This window comes from Podarcis liolepis (genome assembly GCF_965112155.1).
Source record: "Podarcis liolepis genome assembly, chromosome: 5".
In the NCBI taxonomy this organism is placed as follows: Eukaryota; Metazoa; Chordata; class Lepidosauria; order Squamata; family Lacertidae; genus Podarcis; species Podarcis liolepis.
In genome coordinates this window covers 53,606,488-53,629,568 of record NC_139556.1, presented here as the reverse complement: position 1 = coordinate 53,629,568, position 23,081 = coordinate 53,606,488, and the positions used below count along the sequence as shown (strand labels likewise).

The 23,081-nt window shown below is 40.8% G+C and overlaps 1 protein-coding gene across 1 annotated transcript in view; it reads left to right on the top strand.

The window, feature by feature from the left end:
* Positions 1-23,081, top strand: part of LOC310707690 (uncharacterized protein) — a 71,519-nt gene that overhangs the window by 6,216 nt on the left and 42,222 nt on the right. Inside the window, exon 3 of the mRNA XM_083505040.1 lies at positions 3,364-3,431. Coding sequence (XP_083361166.1) covers positions 3,364-3,431 — 68 coding nt within the window. The remainder of the gene's footprint in view (positions 1-3,363; positions 3,432-23,081) is intronic.

The following is a 23,081-nucleotide window of genomic DNA, read 5'->3' as shown; positions in this document are numbered from 1 at the left end:
AATCATAGCATGCCAATGGCTTATATCTTCACTATAGTATAAATTCCATTCTTGCAAACATACAGCCAGTATGAAGGCAGTGCTTCGTGTCCCTAGAAGTCCTGAGAAATGTTCTACCAATGCAACCTTTCTTTTACTTAACAAAGTATGTTTCTAGTGCTTACGGTGAGTAATCACTTGTGGTTTTGACTATGATTTTGTAACCCTCATGAGAATGAACATTCAAAAATGACAACAGCCCAGCTTCCAGTCATTGCAGGAAGTTAGGCTGTAATGAAGAAAACTATGGCATTTGAAAGAGGGAAAAAATGGTGTAAAGATACTAAAAAGATAATGTGTGAGAGTGAGATAAAAACATTTGATATGAGGGTCATCCGGTAAAATCAATGAGCGATAGGTACATACATGTGTGAGAAAGTTTATCAACAATATCAAAATACTATTGCAGATGGTCCTCTTTGCAGACATCTTTAGAAAATCGCAGTGAATGTTTTGAGCTGCTACTGCAAAGGTGGCAACCTCGTTTGTAATGGTTTTATTGTGGTCTGTCAACAGATCACAAATAATACCAGTCAGGGTCCAGCCAGCTCTTGCTCTCAAAAGGTCTAACCCAAAAGAGCTCTGAGATCTCTATACAAAGGACAATGCATTATGTCTTTCACCTCCCCAGTACCACAAACACATGTCTGCTGAGTATAGAGGGTCCTTTTATACTTTTTCCTCCAAATACGGTAGGTTGAGGCATTGCTTGGAAACAAAGGGCAGTAAAAGCTTTTCTAAGGGCAACAAAAGTTAGGGAAGTTAGATCTTGAAAGTACTGTTGAAAATATTGCTCTCTCTCTAATAAAATAAACCAAAGGTAAAACGCTTGGAGTTGGCTAGCAAGAATCAGCTTGAATGAAATGCGTAATTTAAAAAAAAATGACTATGGATGATTTGTGGAGAAGCTGAAGGAAGTCCTAAAGAAAGTAATTTGTGATAATAAGATGTAGAATTATTATTTTGTTTTGGTGTAAATTAATAAAAATTATGTTTGAAAAAAAAAGAATCAGCTTGAAGAGATGGGCATTGGAGGTCCTATTTTAGGGTGGTTTTGATCCCAATTTGAGGATTGGTTTCAGATAATAGCATTGGATGATGATCTGTTGGCCATCTAGAGATTCAGCTGTTTTGTGCTGCAGGGACTATCTAGTCCCCAATGCTATTTAACTTCTGTATGAAGCTGTTGGGAGTAATTATTAGGAAACGTGGGGTGAGGTGTCATCAGTACACTCTATCTCTCTGTAATAAATGAATCAAGCAAGGCCACTGCCTTGACTTGGTGGTGGGTTGGATGACAGCCAATAAACTGACCCTGAATCGTGTCCAGATGGAAGTGTTGTAGATGGGCAGTTCCTGAGTGATCAGTTGCCTGCTTTGAGGAGTTATCCTTCCTTGAAGGAGTGGGTTCATAGTCTGGGAGTGCTACTGGATCCATCACTGGCACTAGAAGCTCAGGTGATCTGTGCTAGGAGTACCTTTCACAGCTGGCACTCAGACAACAGACTGAGCAGGCACATAGTCTGGTCACATAGTTCCACACCGGTGAGATATATTTCTATTTGAATTAAAGCAATTTCTAAATTTGCATCTCAATTTGCAGCCTCTTTTGTCCTCTTGGTAATGCATTTTATCCTTTTTGTCATAAATACGTTACCATCCTTTGCTCTAATCACTATTAAAGTTCAATGTGCATATCTTTGATTGTTTCTGAAACCAAGCATCTATTGTACCTACAACAGGGTTGGGATCTTACAGCCTAGTATAAAATGAACCATTTTGCACTGTGTGCATTTGAAACTCAGTTCCTCCAAGAAGATTCTTAGCAGGAGTCTGCAGGTTTCTGTAAACAATAGTTCTGCTTTTATGTTCATACAGTATCCAGATGCAACGTCCAGTTTAAACAATGTTTGATGTATGGTTCACTGATCATTTGTAGCATCTCAAACTCTTTCATAAAGCACCCCAAATCCTAAGCAACTTTCTGGAAGAAGAAAAGACAATTAGCAGTTACCTTAATTTTCTGCAAGTTGCTAACTTTTGTCCTTTTGGCATTTGCTTTTTAATTTATTTTTTTATTTTTTGCAATTAATAAGTGGCTGTATCAAGATTGATTTTCTGCAAGCCGCAAACTGCAGTTGGTTCTCTTATGTGGTAAAAGCAGATTGCTTCCTTTATTGCAGGACTTTATTGCAGGCCTCCATTATACCAGGAGGAAAGGAAGGCAGTATTGATGCAGTTTCATTATTTGCAATATCTGATTTGCTGGACACAACTGGATGCATTTCGGGGGGGGGGAGTGTTTAACCACTTTCAGTCTTATGTCAGGGGCCAAAACCAGTTGATATTAATCAGATTTAAAATTAGGCCGCGGTCCAGATTCAGAGTATGGCGTGTAGGTTACTGGTCTCCTTCCAAAAAACCCTTGAAAAAGAGGTGATTTTCAGCAGGAAACTGGCCCCCATGCATCATGCTCCCGATCTGGATCAGGTCCCCGTGGGGCTACTTCTTCTTCAAAATAAAAGTAGTAGCATTAACCATGCTTTTTAGAAGTGTGCTTAATGTTATTTGTCGCTTTCCTCTTGGAGTGTTAGATATCCTCAAAGCACATCATCAAAGTTGTCAAGAATATGCATGTGTGTGACCTTAGGTGCCTATATGCATGCATACATCTGGCTTAAGAGAAAATAATATTTAAGAAGAACTGTGAAAGATCCAGGTACATCACCTTGCAGCACAGGAAGGAGAGTGTCAGTGGATACTAGTAAGGATACTTAGAACAGAAGAAAGAGCAAGTGCCTAGGCTAAATACTATGAGTACCAAGAAGTATGGCGCAGGAGCAGCTATGATTCTACAGACCACCCAAAGAGAGGGAAGCAGAGGGAGCTCTGTGCTCCTGAATTCTAGTGGGATTCATCTGCTCTGCTTCTAGGCTGCAGCCGCCACACTTACCATGAAGCAATGTGAAGCAATGGAGAGGCAGATCTCAAAATGGTACCAGTTTCTTGTGCCTACATATGGAAGAAGCAATATTGTCTGCTTCCTGTTTATAGAAAATGAGAAACTGGGCGCAGGGGAGGAGGAGATTATTTTCATGATTTTCTGAAAGCTCTCAACAAGTTTTGTTGGTACTTTGGCATGGCAAACCAGAAAACAACATCAGAGCTAGGCTGGCTTAGCACACATCCTGTTTGCAAAATGTGGGGTTTTCAAAGCACAGGAAGCACAAAACTTCTAGTTTCAGTTGTCTTGGACAGTCTAAGACCCAGATTTGTCCTTTTTTAACTTCTCAATTTCCTTTTTATTTTTATATTGATTTTCAGACAAACACAACACAGGAATCCCCTCTCCCTGCCGACAGATGGGTACAGCACTCTGTACTTGGAAAGGGGTGAGTTAAAAGCTTGTCAAGTCCTATTGCCCAACAAATAAAAGTTTATTTCCACAAGTCACTTTGAGATGCTGGAACTCTTCTTTTGTCAAAACTGCATGAAATTTGTCTGATCTCTTACTGGGTTTTTTTATTTTCATATTTTCATTGTCAGTTTTCCCATAAGAATTAAATCCCACAATTGTTGAAACCATGTTTCCATCAAGTTGGTATTTAACTATCTCCAAACCTTAGCTATAGTTAGTCTTGTTGCTGTCATAAGATGAGTAATGAGATCTTATGGAGTGAGATCTTGAGCTTCTGAGTCCTATATTGATTGAAATATTTCCAGGGAAATCTTTTGAGTAGGGTTCAGTTCATCCAACAGCACTGGGTTGGTTAGCAAGACCACCTTTGGGAAAGAGAACTCTGTTCCTGCAACAGTTAGCAGTATTTGTTTGGGTGATCCTCCTTAATAAATTTGTCTTTAAAATTAAACATCTTAATCTAATTTTTAGTTGTTTAGTTGCAGTTCCAAAGGTCCAAAGGTCCTGGGTTCTCCCTTAATAGATGCATTGGCAAATGTGGGAGGGGGAAGAAAGGAATCCTATAATGTTCATCATATCTACAAGTTACAGGATGTATCTGGCTAGTCCCACCTGCCCCATCAAGAAGCAGCTGGGGAGTAGGGGTGGGTTTTGAACTGGGTTGAATGGTGGGAAATCCTCTTTCTTCTGCTGCAACCTATAGAAATCTAGGGGCCTGTCCAACATGGACCAGACCAATGTTTTCCAGCGTTTGGTTCAACCCTGATCGCCCTTTTTGCCACAATGTGTTACTCAGATTGCCTTGTTATGGTGTGGTTGCTATGAATGCAGAGATGGCCCCCACTTCTCAGGGTCAGGAAAGGATGTTACCTGAGATCACAACTGGTGGCTGGGATTTGCAGAGGCGAGGTTGCCTTCCTTATAGTATTTTTGTGGGCATATATAGTTAGTCTGTTGCCCCTGCAGGGTGGTGGATTCTTCTATAACTATCCCACTCAGATGCAGGCAGAATCTTTAGTAAAGAAGGAGTAGGGATGGGCTTCATAATCCCTCGCATTGTGAGAGGCCTCAGGGACAACAGCCCTGAGAGTGCCATCCACTTTCAGAAAGGTGGCCTCCTGTTCACCTTTCCAGCACAACCCAGCAGATAGACCCGGTCAAACTTTTTTCTCACAGCACTGGGACGTGATCTTCACTTGTGTCATGTGTATGTTGTTTTCCTCTGTCCTTGCCCTGCTCCCGCTTGCTGGCACAAACGATAAACAACTCTGCATGGAGGTAATCAAGGAGGAGAGAAGATGGTATTTGTGAATTGAGTGTAAATGACGTACAGACATATTTCAGCAATGTCTTTAATCCTTGTTCAATAGATTTATAAAAAGCCAAGAACAAAGGCATTAATTAGAATCAAAGAACAGGGCAGTTTTGCATTGTTTTGGATGTGAGGATTTCAATTGTGAAAAATAACTGTTGATGCTTAGCACATTTCTAAATATAAAAATCACTGCAGTACTTTTTGTTTTGATACTCTGGCTCTCGGCATAAGAAGAACAAACCCACTGTTTCTCAAGCAGGGACAAAATGCACACGATAAAAAGGAAATAATGATGAAGGGGTGTGAGTGAGTGAGAGTTTGTAAAATGGCTTTGGAATCAAATCCCTAACACCATCTGGTAAGATTATGGCAGTATTCAGATGATTTTTTCAAAATCTGGTGGCAGATTAATACTTTGATACTGACAGCACAATCCTACACAGAAGTAAGGCCATTAAGTTCAATGGGCCTTGCTCCACAGGTTAAATGTGTATAAGCCTGCAGCCTGACCATGCTTCTTTGCACACGTAAATGTCCACCCAGTATCCCATCATGAAATCCACTTTCCCCAATCCAAATCTGGAATATGATTTGAAATGGCTACAGCAATTTTGGATTCCGCAATCATGGCCAGTCCTACCATTAGGCACAGTGAATTGGCTGCCTCAAGAGGCAGTTGCTGGGCAAGCAGCACCAAGACAGTGGAAGGCTGACCTACCAACCCTCCATCCAGCCCCGCAATAGCCAGATGCCCTTAGCTGCAGAGGTGAACATCAGTGTTAAGTAAGATTTAACCGTCAGGCCAGTTGGGTTTTGTACATAAAATGATTGACACATCTCATCCCTTGACTCAGGTAGCAAAATGTCCTGGGTCAGCCCTGTCAACTGTGTTATAGCTGGGGGGGGGGGGGGTTTCACACATTCTGTTTTTGGACGCAATACAAAAATTAATAGCTAGATTTTTGGCAATTCTTGGGAGTAATTGGCTGGATACAATGCGCTTTTATATCCAGCACCATAAGCAGGCTTTCCATAAACAAAAGCCAGTTCTCTCTGATCTTCGTCTCTTTGGGAACTACTGCTACCCTTTGTTTTGAAGATATTCACTAGGGCATAGTTAGCAAGAGGGAGAATTTGAAGACTGTGGTGCCACACCCGTGCAAGAAGAACCAGTGTTTCTTCCTAGCACTTCTGCTTTTAAAATAGAAATAATATGTAACTGGATTTATTAATTTTTTTAAGTAAGCCTACTCATGGAAGAAGGAATTAACTCAAATTAAACTGCAGGGCCGGATTAACCATTTTGCTAAGTAAGCCAGGGCACAGAGAGCCCCAGTTGGTTTCAGAGTTAGTCAGAATCTATCCCACTGTAGAGGCAAAGGGGGAGAGAGCTGCCCAAAGCAGGCGGCATATGAACCATACATTTAAAGCACTTTTTTGCCTCAAAGAATCCTGAGAATTGTAGTGTAAGGGTGCTGGGGTAAACTACAGTTCCCAAGATTATTGAGGAGTGTGTGCTTTAAATATTTGGTCTGTATACACCCAGATCTTCCACCTCCACACTCCAGCCACTGCCTAGCTTTAATCTTTGTACCAACAGAGTTCTGCTAATGCCATGGTGATGCCAGTGCAACTCTGAGCTAAAACTAACGAGGATCCTTCACACCAGCACATCTCTGGTTTCCTACAGCGCAAGTGGATTTCACAGCAATCTGCACCTTGGTGCCTGCAAACGATGGGATTGTGCTGATATTAAATTAGCTCTTCAATCAAACAGCAAGGAATTTCATGCCTCAGAAAAGAAATAACAGCTCCCTTCCTTCCTTTCTCCTCTCGGGATAAGTTTATTGTCATCCACCTATTAGGAAAGTGCATTTCTTTCCCTTTGTTTCAGTTTTAATGCAAAGGTTTATTTTACAACGATAGCCAACAGAAACAAAGCCAAACTTGTTTCAGCATGCCTTCTGTAAACAAAGGAGAAGCTGTTGAAAACGGGATGCGAAAAGGAAAAGGAAAAAGAGCATTGAAGGCTGTCTGCCTCTCCAGCTTTGCCACCACATTTTTCTTAAACATTTGGCATCCGGCACAGCGTGAATGAAAGTATTGTTCAACTTTCCAGACTGGTACTAAGGGTAGCTGAGTCTGGGAAGGAAAGGGAAAAGATTCTGAAAGGATGGAAAGGTATGCTCTCCAGGTGTGTGTGTGTGTGTGTGTGTGTGTGTGTGTGTGTGTGTGTAATGGTACCACAAATACCATTTCACACATCACCCCCTGGCCTGTTCCAATCAAAGATTCACCTCTGGATTTTGCTTTTATTTGTTGCTATTGTTTTGGCAACCCTATATAGCAGAGGTGGGGGACATTTCTCAGCTCTTGAGGTCTGCATTCTGTTCTTTGCAGCCTCTCCAGAGTCATGTCATGGGCAGGGCCAGAGACAAAGATTGGGTGGCAAAATGTAAATGGTACCTTTGCACACGAGGACACTTTCTACACACACTCCCACAGCCCGCTCTATCTTATCGCCAGCCAAGCAAGAGGCATTATCTGAGTTCAATGACACATCCTGGCCAGGCTCAGCAGGGACAATGGGGCATGTAGAGATGTGGGTATAGCCTTGGGAGAGTACCCTAGGGACAGGTAGAGAGAACTGGAGGACCACATTTCATCCCAAGCCTGAGATCCCTCACCCAAGCTATATAGTGTGTCTATCAGGTGTCCTCCAGATGTTATGGATTACAATTCCCATCATCATGGGGTTGTAGTCCAAAACAGATCTTGTCCGTCCCCAATCTATGTATTATAGCATCATGTGATTCCGTCAGTTCAGTTTGAAGGCGAACTCGCAAAAGTGTGCTGTGCTTCACTCTGCTTTTAATATGCACACACTACCTGTTGTGAATAATGCTACTGGGTTGAACAAAGCAGTGGGGGAAATGGCTTTCTTCTGAGCTGGGAAATTTATTGTTGGTGATTATGATGTGCAACTATGTGCAACAAAAGGCAGTTAGTTCTCGTAAGCCTCTTGAACGCGAATCACATCCTTCTGCTGTAGGGGTCAACATTTGACTTGCCCACTTATTGGAAATGAGTCATGCAGAACTCTGAGCAAACGTCCATAAGGTTGAGCTATAAGTCTTAAGTTGAATGGCAAGCTGTTTGGATTTTGAAAGAAAGGACTGATGTGGCAGAAGGATTTAGCACTGCTTGCATGCATGTTTATTTCTGCACTCTACTAAGATCAGCTCAACTTCTGCATTTGTAAATAAACCAAAAACCACATGCCTGCGGTGTTTCTTTCCTCTTTCTTTTTAATCTTTAAAAAAAGATGCAAATGTTTGAAAAAGAACAACTAAACAACCAAACACGCAGGTTCCCAGAGATTGCAGTTGCAGCACTCTTTCCTTGATCCTTCTGCTGCTGACCTACTCAGGGCTAAATTATGGTTTGGCTTGGCATTACGTCTGAACCCAGTCTTGTGGTTTGTCTGTCCCAGACAAACCAAGAACATTGCTTGGTTGAGTGACACAAACAATGAACCTGGGTTTGAACGTAATGCCAAGGCAGGCCATTGCTCTGCCCCCCATAGGGCAGCAGCAAGAGGGCCGAGGGAGGCATACTGCAGCTGCAATTCTTTCTGCAACCTGCACATTCACTTGTTTGCATTAACCCAAAGTTTAGCTTAGAGTTACATGCAAACTGGGCTATTGGGTATCAGCTTAGCTCAGTTCTGCTGTTCCCTCCACATCAAGTTCTACTCAAGTAGCAGCAAACATACCAGTGCAATTATCTACTACATAAAGCAGGGTGTATCTCTTCCTCTTGTTAATCAATTAACCTTGGCTACACCATCAGTATTTTATGCCTGACACCTGAAGCAGGGTGGGCTTAGCATAACTGGCTTATTTTAGGAAGGTCTAGCCTCCTCTGCCCCTTATCTTCTAGGTTCCCCGGTGTAACAACTTGTGGAACAAGGGGATTTTGAAAGAGTACCATGCAGTTTGTTCAATTCAGTTCCTACAGAATTAAACCCAGGCTAGATTATTTTAAGTCTGCAGGAATCAGCAGTGAGGTTTTCTCATGTGACTTCCTGATTGAAAGTTAATTGCAATAATATGTTTTTCAAAAATAAATAAATCCTGGCAGTTCTAAACTGTAGTGCGACAGGTTTCAAAAGCAACTGTTCAGCTACACAACTGATCTCCTATGTCATATCTAAAAAGAACTTGATCTAGTTCCCTGGATCAGTTTTTACAGACCCTTGCCATCTTTCTTACTAATAATAAGCTTTTTGATAGAAAATCAGATGTTATTCTATCTCTAAAAATATTCAGCCAGATACACCACCATTGTCTCTTCAGCTATTATCAAGCTGCCAACTCAGGGGGAGAAATCCAAAAATTGCAATATTGAGGATCAATCCATAAAAATCTTTTTCTCCCACTGTCTGTGTAGAGGGGGAAGAATAAATTTCTAAATTCAGTATGGGAGGTATTTTAAACCTGTGTCTAAACATTAAGTATCAGAAAACAGAAAACATTTCAGAGAAGTTTTAAAAAGTTATTGGATTAAATATATGTTACCCACAAACATGCAATGATATATAACAGCAATATAGCAATGGACATAGCATTGGGGTGACAGTGTGGTGCAGTGAATAGAATAGTTGATATGGATATGGGAAAATGTGGCTTCAAACATTCTGATCTCATATATAGTATTTACCTGGTGGTTTGGGGCAAGTCATGATCTCTCATGAAACTGTAGAGCTTTTTTAAAACAATATATATCAGGCAATGTGGTGAACATGATGCCTGTGATGTTTCTTTCATGCCTGCAAGTCATGACTTGATGTTGCAGCCTCGCCCTCACTTTCATCTTGATGTTACCCTGCCTTACTTTTATTTCCATTTAAGAATAGTGTGTTGGAGATTAAAGAGCCTCCCTTTATTTTTATTTTTAAAAAGTATAAAGATTAATGGGGAGAACGAAAGAGCTTGATTACTGCTGGGAACAAACTGTAATTTTCAAGGACTGCATATTTAAAATATCATTGTCCCTGATCACCAACAGCCTGGTGATGGGCTAATATTTTGCTGTGCTATTCTGCGCTGATACTAACATCTTCTTTTATAAATCACAGGTCAGTTGACAAAGAGATTAGAAAATGCTCCAGCATGTGCCAAACATCTTTAATCCCCTTACTTGTCAAAGAAGATAAAGGTGTTTGGGGGCATGGGGCCAGAAACTGTAAAGAAACTCAAAGAAAGCAGGAAGTCAAACATCTATTTTTAAAGATATTTTTTTCCCCTCCAGCTTCACCATGAAGGGAAATACAGCATGATTTGCAAGGACTCTCACTTACACAACCTGTGCAACTTTTGAAAAGGGCCTTGAAATTTAGAACATTTAGCTTGGCTCTGTTTTAAAACTTTTGCCCCAACTCTATACACTGGTGCTTTCCCAGTTGTTCATGTGATTTTTCTTCCTTGCGTACTATCATTCCTTCGTCAGGCAAGTTTATAAGAGAAAAGCACAAAGGAACTCATCCTACGTGAAGGGTGACACAAGGCAGAGGGCACTCTACAATCTACCCATAGCCCCATCTCTTTTACATACAAATTTTACTGTGCACCTTTTCCTTCCCACATGGCTGTCCAGGTTCCCTCTTAACCAAGGTTTTCTGTTCACCAGCTTCTTACTCTGATTTCAAATCCTAGTTAAGGGGGATTTGGGTTTTTGGCTTTTTTAAATAACCTCATATTTTGAAAAGAGAATCAAACTTATTTCTACATTTACTTGAAACAAGGACACCATCTCACCTTCTTAACTCCTACACATCTTCTTAATTATCTGTAATGATGCCTTTAAAATGTTCTGATCTAATGTTGGTTAATGAGCAAAAGCTGAGACTTCTGCAGTTTTTGCAGCAAACACCATGGTAATCTCTTTCTTTTCTTAAGGCCTCATCCTGTCAACTCCATCTATTAACCCCCATTATCTCAATTCAGCTATCAGTTGTATCACCTAGTCTGTTAGGTATTTAGGGCAAGACCATCTCCTTCCATTGTTTGCTGGTCTATACAGAAGTTTCTGTTGTTGTTGTTGTTGTTTAGTCGTTTAGTCGTGTCCGACTCTTTGTGACCCCATGGACCAGAGCACGCCAGGCACTCCTGTCTTCCACTGCCTCCCCCAGTTTGGTCAAACTCATGCTGGTAGCTTCGAACACTATCCAACCATCTCGTCCTCTGTCGTCCCCTTCTCCTTGTGCCCTCCATCTTTCCCAACATCAGGGTCTTTTCCAGGGAGTCTTCTCTTCTCATGAGGTGGCCAAAGTATTGGAGCCTCAGCTTTATGATCTGTCCTTCCAGTGAGAACTCAGGCCTGATTTCCTTCAGAATGGATACATTTGATCTTCTTGCAGTCCATGGGACTCTCAAGAGTCTCCTCCAGCACCATAATTCAAAAGCATAAATTCTCCGGCGATCAGCCTTCTTGATGGTCCAAGCTCTCACTTCCATACATCACTACTGGAAAAACCATATCTTTAACTATATGGACCTTTGTTGGCAAGGTGATGTCTCTGCTTTTTGAGATGCTGTCTAGGTTTGTCATTGCTTTTCTCCCAAGAAGCAGGCGTCTTTTAATTTTGTGGCTGCTGTCACCATCTGCAGTGATCATGGAGCCCAAGAAAGTAAAATCTCTCACTGCCTCCATTTCTTCCCCTTCTATTTGCCAGGAGGTGATGGGTCCAGTGGCCATGATCTTGGTTTTTTTGATGTTGCGCTTCAGACCATATTTTGCGCTCTCCTCTTTCACCCTTATTAAAAGGTTATTTAATTCCTCCTCACTTTCTGCCATCAAGGTTGTGTCATCTGCATATCTGAGGTTGTTGATATTTCTTCTGGCAATCTTAATTCCAGCTAGGGATTCATCCAGCCCAGCCTTACCTGAGGCCTAATCCCCGATTAGTTTAATCTGTGAAATAAGTGATATTTTTTAAACCCAGTATGTCTTTGCTGACACAGCTCTTACAGACCTTAAACCTATTCAGGTACATATGACATAAAGCCCCCCATCAAAATCCAAAAAAATTTACATCTAGGGTATCTCTTTCTGCAATAGCAAAATCCCTCATTCATTTAACGCATCACAAATGATAAAACACACTCTGTTGTGTGCTTCTGAAAAGCAACATCAGAGAAGGGGCTGCAGTGGGAGCAGCATCAGGAAGAAAACTCTTTTCCCCATAATTGGTAATGGACACCCTGACCAGCATTATGAGTTTATATCTAACTTGAGGTGGTGAGGGTTGTACAAAAATCTACAGTGCACAAACTCAAGAACAATGTCTGGTTTTTTCCTTCCTTGACTTTCAGCTTTCTCCAAACAAAGAGATTAAGACTTGTGTTTGCTTCATAGCTTTATAATGACCTTCATGACACAAAAACCAGGATGCCAGAGTTTTGGAGCCTAGATATACACAATGCTGTCATTCCACTAGACAAAAGCATTTGGAACGTTCATCGGCGTCTCCTCTCAACTATCATTCCAAGACGGTGCAAATTTTATATGCTGCAGTTACGCTTCCCGGTGGCTGCTCCAAGTCATTCGGCTTCATTAGCTCCTACCTTTGCGATGTTTACCAAGCTGCGAGGAAACAAACATGGAGGGTCAAATCCTGCATGGGTGTAAAGGACACGTGGCCCCATCGCTCTCAAGCAATTTCTTTACTGTGACACCGGCAGCTAATTTGACCCAGAATGAATAACTCAGCAAAGGATGATTACGTCTTCCTGTAAATAATGAACATCTGGCAAAATGTTCCCATTCAGAGCTATTAAGCATGCAGAGCTTAGTGGCATTTGTGTGCAGCCCCTACCTATAAACACTGTCTCTTGCCACTGGGTTTAAAAAGTGGACTGCCTGGATACAAAAGCAACTCCCAGGAAAGTTGGATTCTGTCTCCAGGCAGTGCCTGTCTTACACAATGTTGTTTATAGCATTAAGATTCCCTCCCCCCATCCCCAGCTATGGTCTGTATGAGGAAATGGCCTGGTGTCATTTAAGTAGCTGTCAAACCACACCAATTTGCAACCGTCTGTTTAAAAACCTCCAAAGAAAATGTTTAGTTAAATGAGCATTAAGTGGTTTCCAAAGGTAACATGTTGGTTACACAAGAGATCTAATTTCTCACAGCTCCTCAGCCAACCTGTGCACTCGACTTTAGACTCCATGAGTTCACAGTCTGTGAAGTCATCCACAAAACTGGAAGATTCCCAGGGGGATTATTTAAATTTGATCCTTCCTCCTCCATAAATCTGCACTGTGACTATGAGGTATTGACAATGCCTTTGATGTTTTGGAGTGTACAGGGCATTGGAGAGGGAGCTGCTTGTGAATCAGTCCAGCACAGCATCAACATTTCTTTCCTGCCTTTCCATCCAATTCTAGGTCCTCCCCAGCATGCATAATTTGAAACCAGCCAGTATAACAAAACAATTAAAACCTGAATCTGAGGCTGAAGAAGGAAAACAGTCTTTATAGGCTTCCTAAAGGCCAGAAGGGATCCATCAATGAATGAGGGTCTCAGCACAAGGCCAATAGCATTCTGCAAAAAAGGGCATCACCACTAAAAAGGCCCTAGTCCTTACAGATGCCAGCATTGCTTCTTTACCCGGGCACAGAAAAAGTGGGTAGTTCAAAACACAAAGGAAAAATTTAAATTAAAGTAAAAATAAGTTTCCCTTCAGCATAGTACACTACAGGTCCCCCACCAATGGCTTAATGGTTGGGGTGTGGAAAAGGATTCCTGGCCGCCTCACAGCAGGTTTTACTGCAGACTGGACTCTGCCCAATCTCAGAAGCACTTTGCCTTTAGTGTCAAATGGGGCAGGGGTGGGTGGGAGAATCAGGTGAACAAAACAGGTAACCATCGTGATTAAAAAATAATACATACAATGTGACACCATGACGACCCACTTTCTCCAAAAGTGGAAGGTGGGTGGTGCTGCATAGGATGCACAAGTTAGGATGTTTCCAGGGTGCCTGGTAACCAAGGAATCCAGCAGAGCACCGGTAGCAACCACCATGGTAACAGCTACGAATGCCTCCAATTCCCACTAAAAGCAGCAGGGCAGAGAAATAGATGCCCAAATTAAAAGTGCTTCTCAGAAGGTTCATGGGAGCTTAGTCAGGGCAAGGACTCAGACGCCACAGCTCCAAAGGAAACATGAAAGTATAACGACAGAGAGTAAATAATTGACAGATCCAGTTGAAATGTGGGCAGATTTTGAGGTCAATGGCCTCTCAGGCCTAATTGAGTGGGCCACATAGCTGAAGTTCTGGAATAGGTGTTACAAGAAGATGAGCAAATCCACCTGGCCACTTCACATGCTATAAAATCCCCCCATTGATAGTACTTCTATGTAGGAATAAACATTAAATGTGTTTGTTGATTTTAATATCTGGAACATGCTATATATGCTGGAAATATATCTATATATAAATCCTACATGTGTTCATCTCATTTTATAATCCATGCAGGGGCTTCATGTAAATTCCTATAAAGATGTGACTTTTATTATCAATTATTATAATTATTCCTGTTGTTATTTATAACGTATTTGAGAAACTATTTACTACCATAGTACCCAAAACGTTATGGCATGTGAGGCTGAGGGAGCAGTATTCCTTGGCCATTGAGTTCTGTTGCTTACAGGGTCGCCGGTGTCACCATCTAGATTGTTGTCGTAGTTCTATCATCATTGTCGTAGTTCTGACCATTGGCCTTCCTGACTAGATCTGAGATGTGCTAAGAGTCCAACATAATCTGGAGGGCACCACATTGACTACTCCCAGCTGAGTCTGTTACTGGCTTGGAGAATCTTTTCACAGATTGGAAAAGTGCAAGGTTCATGTCTGCTTGACTTATGACACACCACTATTGTCTATATTTATTGATGTCAGTCCTGAATGTTGATGAAGCTAGTCCACCCCCTTTAGATTCCACAAGCTCTGGACAATGTGGTCCATTGATGGTCCATTGATGTCATAATTGTGCCTTGAAAAAGCAGAGAAGACAGACCCAAGCGTCATACCTAGAATTTCAGAGTATGAAGTTTCAAAACGTCAATTTCACTTTCTTGAATGTCCACAATCTTGAGTGCTTTATTATGGGGACTGTTTCACATTACCTGAATATCAGGGCACTGAACAAAATAACATGAGCTTGTTATCCTAACCTTCTACTTCCAACACCATAAATACTGGAATTCCTTCTTTTCTAGTGCCCTTGTTATCTCTCTTCAGGTTCAATTTCACACTTCTGATTTTGAAGACTGTCTATTCCATTCTACACTTCCATCTCCACTTTTCCACCTCAGAGATCATATCCTGCAATGTAGCAGCACACCAGTGACCCCATTACAGGATCACAGATTCTTTGGAAAAAGTGAAACCTAGGATTAAGCTTCCTTTTCCGGAGGAATTTATCACCATAATATTGATTAAGAGCCTTATGCATGTTGACTGAGAAGTTGCACTGATTTCAGTGGCACTTAATTCCAGGGAACTTTTCATAGAAGCCCGAGGGAATCATTTCCTCCTCCAACACTGCACAGGGAGGTGACACATTCACCAACTTAACATCCCATCTGTTTGGGCCATAAATTTCTGACACTCATGTACCCTGGCTTAATCAAAACATCCATGAAATACTTGCACTTTGGAAAGAAATACAGTTCCCTGCAAACAAAAAATGGCAAGGAGGAACTTTTTTGAATTGCATGATAAGAACATAAAAGCAAATGGTGTTTCATGGTATGTGAAGCAGAACTGACAGTCGGTATTGGACAATGTGTTGGGACAGTCACAGAGCTGCCCTCCAGATGCTACAGATAAGTTCTGCGACTGTCACCAGCACAAGCGCCAGGCTGGCGGTTCTGAGGCCCTGACTCCATCCAGGTGAGCTGTAATGATGCCAGTGTTGGGAAAGCATCTCTGTGGCTCTGCCCAATCACACTAGCCACTATTGTAGGGAGTTAGGAATGTGCTGTATTCTAAAGCCAGAGCACTGGTTTGTCTGCTTATCTGTTTGCAGTATTTTATAGGCCACCCTGCACCAGAGTTCTCAAGGCAGTTGTCATTAAGACAGAAGACAATTTATCAGTCAATAACAATAAAAGTATAAATACAGCATTATAATAGTTCCAGAGGAAAGATAGCATAAAAATGAAGGGTGCCTCCAGACAGCCACTATTTTGCAGTAAGGATTCGCAGTGTGCACTTCAAGTGTGCACATTTTAAAAGGATTACAGGGCTCTGTTACCTTTGTGCAACAAATCCATTTTTCAAAAAAATAGACTTTGTGGTTGGAAAGTGATGCGGAAATGCATTGGAACTTTTTATGCAATTTGGTGGAACTTTATTACATATATTAACAGCAACAATCTACAATTGAGGTCTGGAATACTTGCTTCATTGTACTTTTGAGTTTTAATTTTAGGTACAGATCTATGCTTTTGAAATGTGTTTTTGAATGTTTTCTTTGTTCTCTGTGTTTTCTACCTTTGTAACGCTTTTTTTAGTTATTCATATAACAAAAATAAAAATTGTAAAACATTATAGTATGAGCGAATGATTAATGGGAAGATGTGTAAACACCCCACAAGCAAATCAGGGTGAATACAAGAAAAATACTCCTTGTCATATAACCACCCTGTAAACACATCAGAACAAATGCTTAATATTAGTGGCAATAATAAAGAAAAGTTCCAGGGTGGCAACAGAAAGCAAACTAAAAATGCTTTTGCAGTTTGTCAAAACTATCCAGCAATATCAAGTTATAGGAAAACTGGTGCTGTTAACAGTAATCCTTCTAGTTGGTTAATTGGTTCAGCAACTTCCGTGCACATGACGTGTGTTGCTAATTTTTCTCCCAAGAGTTAAATAACTAATCAGAGGCAGCTACAGTTGCAAATGGCAACAAAATATATGTGAAAGAGGAGCAGGTTTGCTCAAGTGTGTTGCAGGTAGAAATACTGTTTGTAATGAAGTGAGAGCAGTACGTTACTTGCTCGAATTAACAAATAAGAAAGTTTTGAGAATTTTAATTCTAGATTAAAATTGATTACTTAATTGAGAAGGGGATTGTAACAAAAACACTGGGGCCTAATTTGAATACTAGAGTGCCTGGTATCTGGTGGGCAATCTCATCCTTTATTTCCACACTGTGGCTGCAGACCAAATCACCTGTCAGGAAAGTTATGAGATTCAGGCAAGGGTCAGATGCCTTGTCAATCCCAGCAGGTATACAAGATGCCTTCGCCCTGGCCTTTAACAATAATATCTTGTGTCCTTTAGAGCAGAAATTGTGAATTGTAGAATTTTAAATACCCGTCATCATCCTTGGCTTCACTCAATTTTGTTTATAACCCTCTTCCATTTTCTTCTAGTTGTGAGGGTGGGTGATGGAGAGGGGCCTCACAAGTGGAGTAGCCTAGGGCCTCTCTTCATCTAAAGCCAGTCCTGCCTATAGCCAATCAAAAGCCTTGGGAAAATAAAACATATATTTGCCTGGTGCTGAACTGACATCAAGGAATGCACCAGGCAAGCCTCACTGGGGAAGGTTTTCCATATCCAGGGTACCATCACTGAAAAAGCCCTCTCTCCTAAAGTCATCTGCCAAACCTGTTCAGAGGAGGCACTTGTGTAGGGGTCTCCACAGATGTTTCCTTGTATTACAAAGTCAAAAGGTGTGTGGCAGCTGCTTTTCCAAGATTAAGTCAGAGGTCTTTCTAACCCAGCTTTCCAAGGTGCATTGTTAAGTACTTTCTGTATACAACACATATGGTCTAACACTGAGTAATGTCTTACATTTCAGCAGTGATGTGGAAATTAATCTGCACATTGCTTCACTAATTATTCCGTGTCTTTGCTCTTACTGCCAAAGGTTATACAACAAGCTAGCTGGTAGAAAGCAGTTTCTTCAAAGAAGATCTCCAAACAAGCATATTGATAGGTTTATAGATTACTGTTGTGAAATAAATACTTTTTGTGTATTATTATAGGCACACCCTTCTTAATTTATATTTCCCAGCCTTGGCATTCAAAACTGATGATTGGATTCCTGCACTGTGAGGCTTGACTCACCATGCACCAGATAGCAAGCTTACCTGGTTGTTCTGGTTATGAAGGAAAGGAAAATATTTGCCAGTATCAGAGGCTTTTGCCCAAGACAGAAATTTCAGTACCTTGATTGAGGGATTCTGATGTTTTGCACTGAGATGGGTCCTGAATTGTTCAAGGATTAATTTAGTAAAGTCTTAGACTTCATGAGCCCAATGCACAGATTCGTATTTCATCATTCTTAATCCATTAAGATCAGTAGGACTTGAGCTGCTTGGAAGTAAACTAGCTCACTGATTTCAGTGGAGCAAGTAGAACTGTAACTGCAGTTCCAGACCCACTTATATGGGAGACTTATTCATGAGAAACATGCAGAAATTTGTGTTGTGAATTTCCTACAATAGGGGATCAAAGGTAATGCCTCAAAGGTGAAAATTTAATAGTTTCCAGACTTTGGAGACTATTCTCTCCATACAGTGGTACCTCGGGTTACATACGCTCCAGGTTACATATGCTTCAGGTTACAGACTCCACTAACCCAGAAATAGTGCTTCAGGTTAAGAACTTTGCTTCAGGATGAGAACAGAAATTGTGCTCTGGCGGTGCGGCAGCAGCAGGAGGCCCCATTAGCTAAAGTGGTACTTCAGGTTAAGAACAGTTTCAGGTTAAGTACGGACCTCCGGAACGAATTAAGTACTTAACCCGAGGTACCACTGTATTCTTATTTCAAATAGGACCTTGTTTTAATTTTTGCTACATATATGCAATACTACAAAGCTATCAGTTGAATTTTTGGAGCATGCATACTGACAGCCAGTGTAGTGTGATGTTCACATCACTCGGTTTGGAATGGAAGAAAGTCAGAGTCATGTATGAAGGAGGGATACATGGATGGATCAATCTGTTTTTATTGTATGTCAGTTTTGCAAAGTTTGGCCCTCCAGATGTTGCTGAACTACAACTCCCATGAGCTCCAGCCAGCATGGCCAATGGCCAGAGATGGTGGATGCTATAGTTCAGCAACATCTGGAGGTCCAAAGGTTCCACACACCTGTGCTAAATCATAGGTTTGTTCCATCACATTTTTTTGTGAAAACTTTGTTTTTAAATGGTATGCACTTTCCCCTAAAGTACACATTTTGTATCTATTCCACTAAAATACATATTTTAGCATGCACTTTCACCTGTATCTATATATGGACCAGAATGCAACTGGATTAGGCAAGCCTCCAAATTTCAGTTCACAAAATGTGCAGAACAATGCATATTTTAGGTGAAAATGCATGCAAAACATGTATTTTTGTATAAGAATGGATACAAAATGTGTCCTTTAGCCCAGTGCTCTACAGGCCTTAGTGGTGTTCCTCTTTAAAATACCTGAGAATTATACAGTTATGTTTAGCTGGGGAAAAAGAAAGCATAAGATATAATATGTGATCTGTTTCATTCTCTCCCCACCACCATCATGGATGGCTGTGAAACTGGTCACAGCTTCTGCGAGCAAAGGTTATACAGTATTGCAAATATATCTGACAGAGAAGGAACACCGGATAAAACATGTCAAAACTGATGGAAAACAGCCAATCACAGACTGGATAGCATAGTTTGACCCTTAATGGGGTTCAAATTAAATCTGGACAGTTTTCACTCTCATTATAAAAGAAATATAGGATTAATTTTAATTAAGTGAAATTAAATGCATCTGTTTACTTTGTAGTGCAGTATGTTTTAGGTTGAAAAAACCGATAATGGGCTTGTAGGAGTCAAAAGCCAAAGAAATGTGACTTTAAAAAAAATATTTTGCAGGTGGGGTTGCTACTTTTGTTACTGGCCATAGGTCACAATGTATTGCTACTTGGACAGTCTAAAGACATAGAATAATTTGTTTTTCTATTTGCAATGTTACAGGCTTTTTGCATCTGGACTTTGTGGTGTTATCTGCCTTTCTATTTTCTGCTCATTATCCAACATGTGAAATGCATTAGTTGTTGGGGAGTACCAGCCATTTTCAGACATACTAAGCATTCAACTTTGTTTTGTTTTGTTTTGGGCTGATTTCTTGAAGTCTGTAAACACTTACAATTGATAAATTAATAACAAGTAATCTCAGCCCTCCAGGGAAATATGGAACAATAGCTGAGGGAAGTTACGGTAATCTATTAATTCACTGGTCTATCAAATCCCATCTTATCCTGTTTACTATATGTAAACAGTCTGTTGCTTCTCTCTAATCACACTTCCGTGGGAGGAAGTTCCATGGAAATAAATGTGAAGTGTTTCTACATGCAAATACCTCTAAGAAAAGTTCCACAACAAAAAGTGCCAGTTAGACTAGTTTTTACAACTTTAGTGATGTAATGGCTAGGCAAAATGATCAGTGCCATAGTCAACACTGCTCATGCTATATCAGCAATGATTATTATTATTTTTAAAAATATCTGTAGACCATAAATTGGGGTGGACACAAATTTGAGTGAGTTATTGGCCAATTTCAGGTGGACCAACTAGTTCCTGAGGGCTACTTGGAATTTTTCAAATAATTCTAGTTTGCAAGAGCTGGGATAGCTCAGTAAAGCATGAGACTCTCAATCTCAGGTTCGAGTCCCACATTGGGTGAAAAGGGGGTTGGACTAGATGACCCTTGTGGTCCCTTCCAATTCTCCAATTCTATGATTCTATAATCCTGAAAGACACTTCTTTTATTTGTAAGGAAGACTGTATACTGTGGATCACTTAAAAGAGATTAGTTCTGCCTTAACTATTACATTATCCTAAATAAGCTTTCTTGATTTGTAAATCAAAAACAGGTTGTCTAGTAGAAGAAGAAGAAAAAGAACATTATGCAAGACATATCAGCTGTGCACAACACCCTCTAAATAGGCTGTAGCACATTTAATCTTTGTGTTACTGCAAGCTAAAATGGTTATTTCTCTGGAGTATACCTATTTCGTATATCTGCTTAAATATGTGACAGCAATATCCTCAAAAAAATGTTGGCATACTTGGGAGAAGCAAAAAGGTCCAGATTTATGACTCTTAAATCAGGAACATTATTGCATGGTATGTCCCAGAACAGAAGATCCTGACACCACAATCATACCAGTGACTCCATTAATCTGCAGTGAAGATTATGTGGCTCAGGGTGAGCTCACTCATTCATGCCCATCACTCAATGACTTCAGTTTCCGTCTACAAAGCAGTCAGCACACAAAACATAACAATGAACACAATACATGGAAACAGTTCACAAGTCCAGCTGTAAGGGTAATAGTCAACGAAGTTATGTTGAGAGTAGACCCAAAGAAATTAATCACCGTTAGTCATGTTTATTAATTTCATAGTGTCTACTCTGAGTAAACCTCTGCTGACTACCACCCATAGTCATCAAGTGTTGTGATATCAAGTAAAGGTAAAGGGATCCCTGACCATTAGGTCCAGTCGTGACCGACTCTGGGGTTGTGGCGTTCACCTCACTTTACTGGACGAGGGAGCCGGCGTACAACTTCCGGGTCGTGCGGCCAGCACAACTAAGCCGCTTCTGGCGAACCAGAGCAGCACACGGAAACACCGTTTACCTTCCCGCCAGAGCGGTACCTATTTATCTACTTGCACTTTGACGTGCTTTCGAACTACTGGGTGGCAGGAGCAGGGACCGACCAACGGGAGCTCACGCCGTTGCGGGGATTTGAACCACCAACCTTCTGATCGGCAAGTCCTAGGCTCTGTGGTACCAAGTAGCATACATTAAATGTAGCAACTTTGTCATTTTCAGTCTCTCTCCATTACTTATTTTTCCAATCTTGAATTCATTTTTCTACATTTGCTCATAACAAGTGTTGTTGTTATGTGCTGTTTGTTTTTTAAAAAATCCTCATTAAAATATGTCAGCATTGTACTGCTAATTTCTCCAAGTATACACATTTTTGCAAGTTCGCCCAGAATAATGCAGGTTTCTTTTTGCAATTTTCATTAATATATGTATTTCATACACACTTTGTTTAGCTGGAGAATTGTGTCTTGGTTCACATATTGGTCTGAGAAGTGCAAATAGCGGCCTTATCCACACTTCCTCTTGTCCTGCTCCTTTCCCCTGGGGAAAACTGCTCTTTAGTTTTTTTAAAAATATATTATTAAATTTTCAAAAATTATACAACAAAGACAAAAAACAAAAAATACAAATAACAACACATATAATTTCATTCACTTATTTTCTTTTAACTTATTTCTCGGACCTCCTCATACCTCCCCTTTTTGTATTCCAATTCAAATTATTCAGTCAGCAAATCCTCACCCTTAATTTTCACTTAATTTTATACCTTTCTTTCTCCCCCCCCCAATTATCTTAATCATTACAGCTGATAACCACTTAAATTCTATCCAACATCAATTTAACATTCACTAATTTTGTAGTATTTCCCGAGATAGTCCTTAAATTTCTTCCAATCTTCTTCCGCCGTCTCTCTTCCCTGGTTTCAGATTCTGCCAGTCATTTCTGCCAGTCCCATGTAGTCTCTTTAGTGCTCAATTGAAGCAAACAGCAATCAGGTTTCCCACATATTGCCATTTGTTTCAGTTTAAAGCTAAAGAGTAGGTTTTCCCTGGGAATGGAATGGGGCAAGGGGAAATCCACTGGACCAGGCTTCCTCAAACTCGGCCCTCCAGATGTTTTTGGCCTACAACTCCCATGATCCCTAGGTAGCAGGACCAGTAGTCATGGATGATGGGAATTGTAGTCTCAAAACTTCTGGAGGGCCGAGTCTGAGGAAGCCTGCACTGGACCCATGCTTTCTGGGTGCAGGGCAAGTGAAGTGTGGATGAGCCCCCTATTTGTACTTCATGAACTGATTTCTCCCACAGTCCAAGAAAAGCATGTGGAAAAAATATGGGATTTGAGGGCTCTGGTGGGAATGCACCTGGAGCAGTGTAGAATGCAGTGAAAGAACTAGCCACTCTTTCTCTGATTTCCAAATGGACATGACCTGTATAATCTGTATAGTTTTTCCTTACATCTATGAAAGATAAAAAGAAAAGGATTCTGGGATTCTTAGTACCCTCTGCTTGAATAGGCACCATTGATATGCAGAATACTCTGGAAGAAAATTGTTAAAAGGCAGAGTCAACAAAACATACCACGAAATTGAGGGCAGAGGAGAGCTGAGATAAATAAAAAAGGTTAGGTAGATT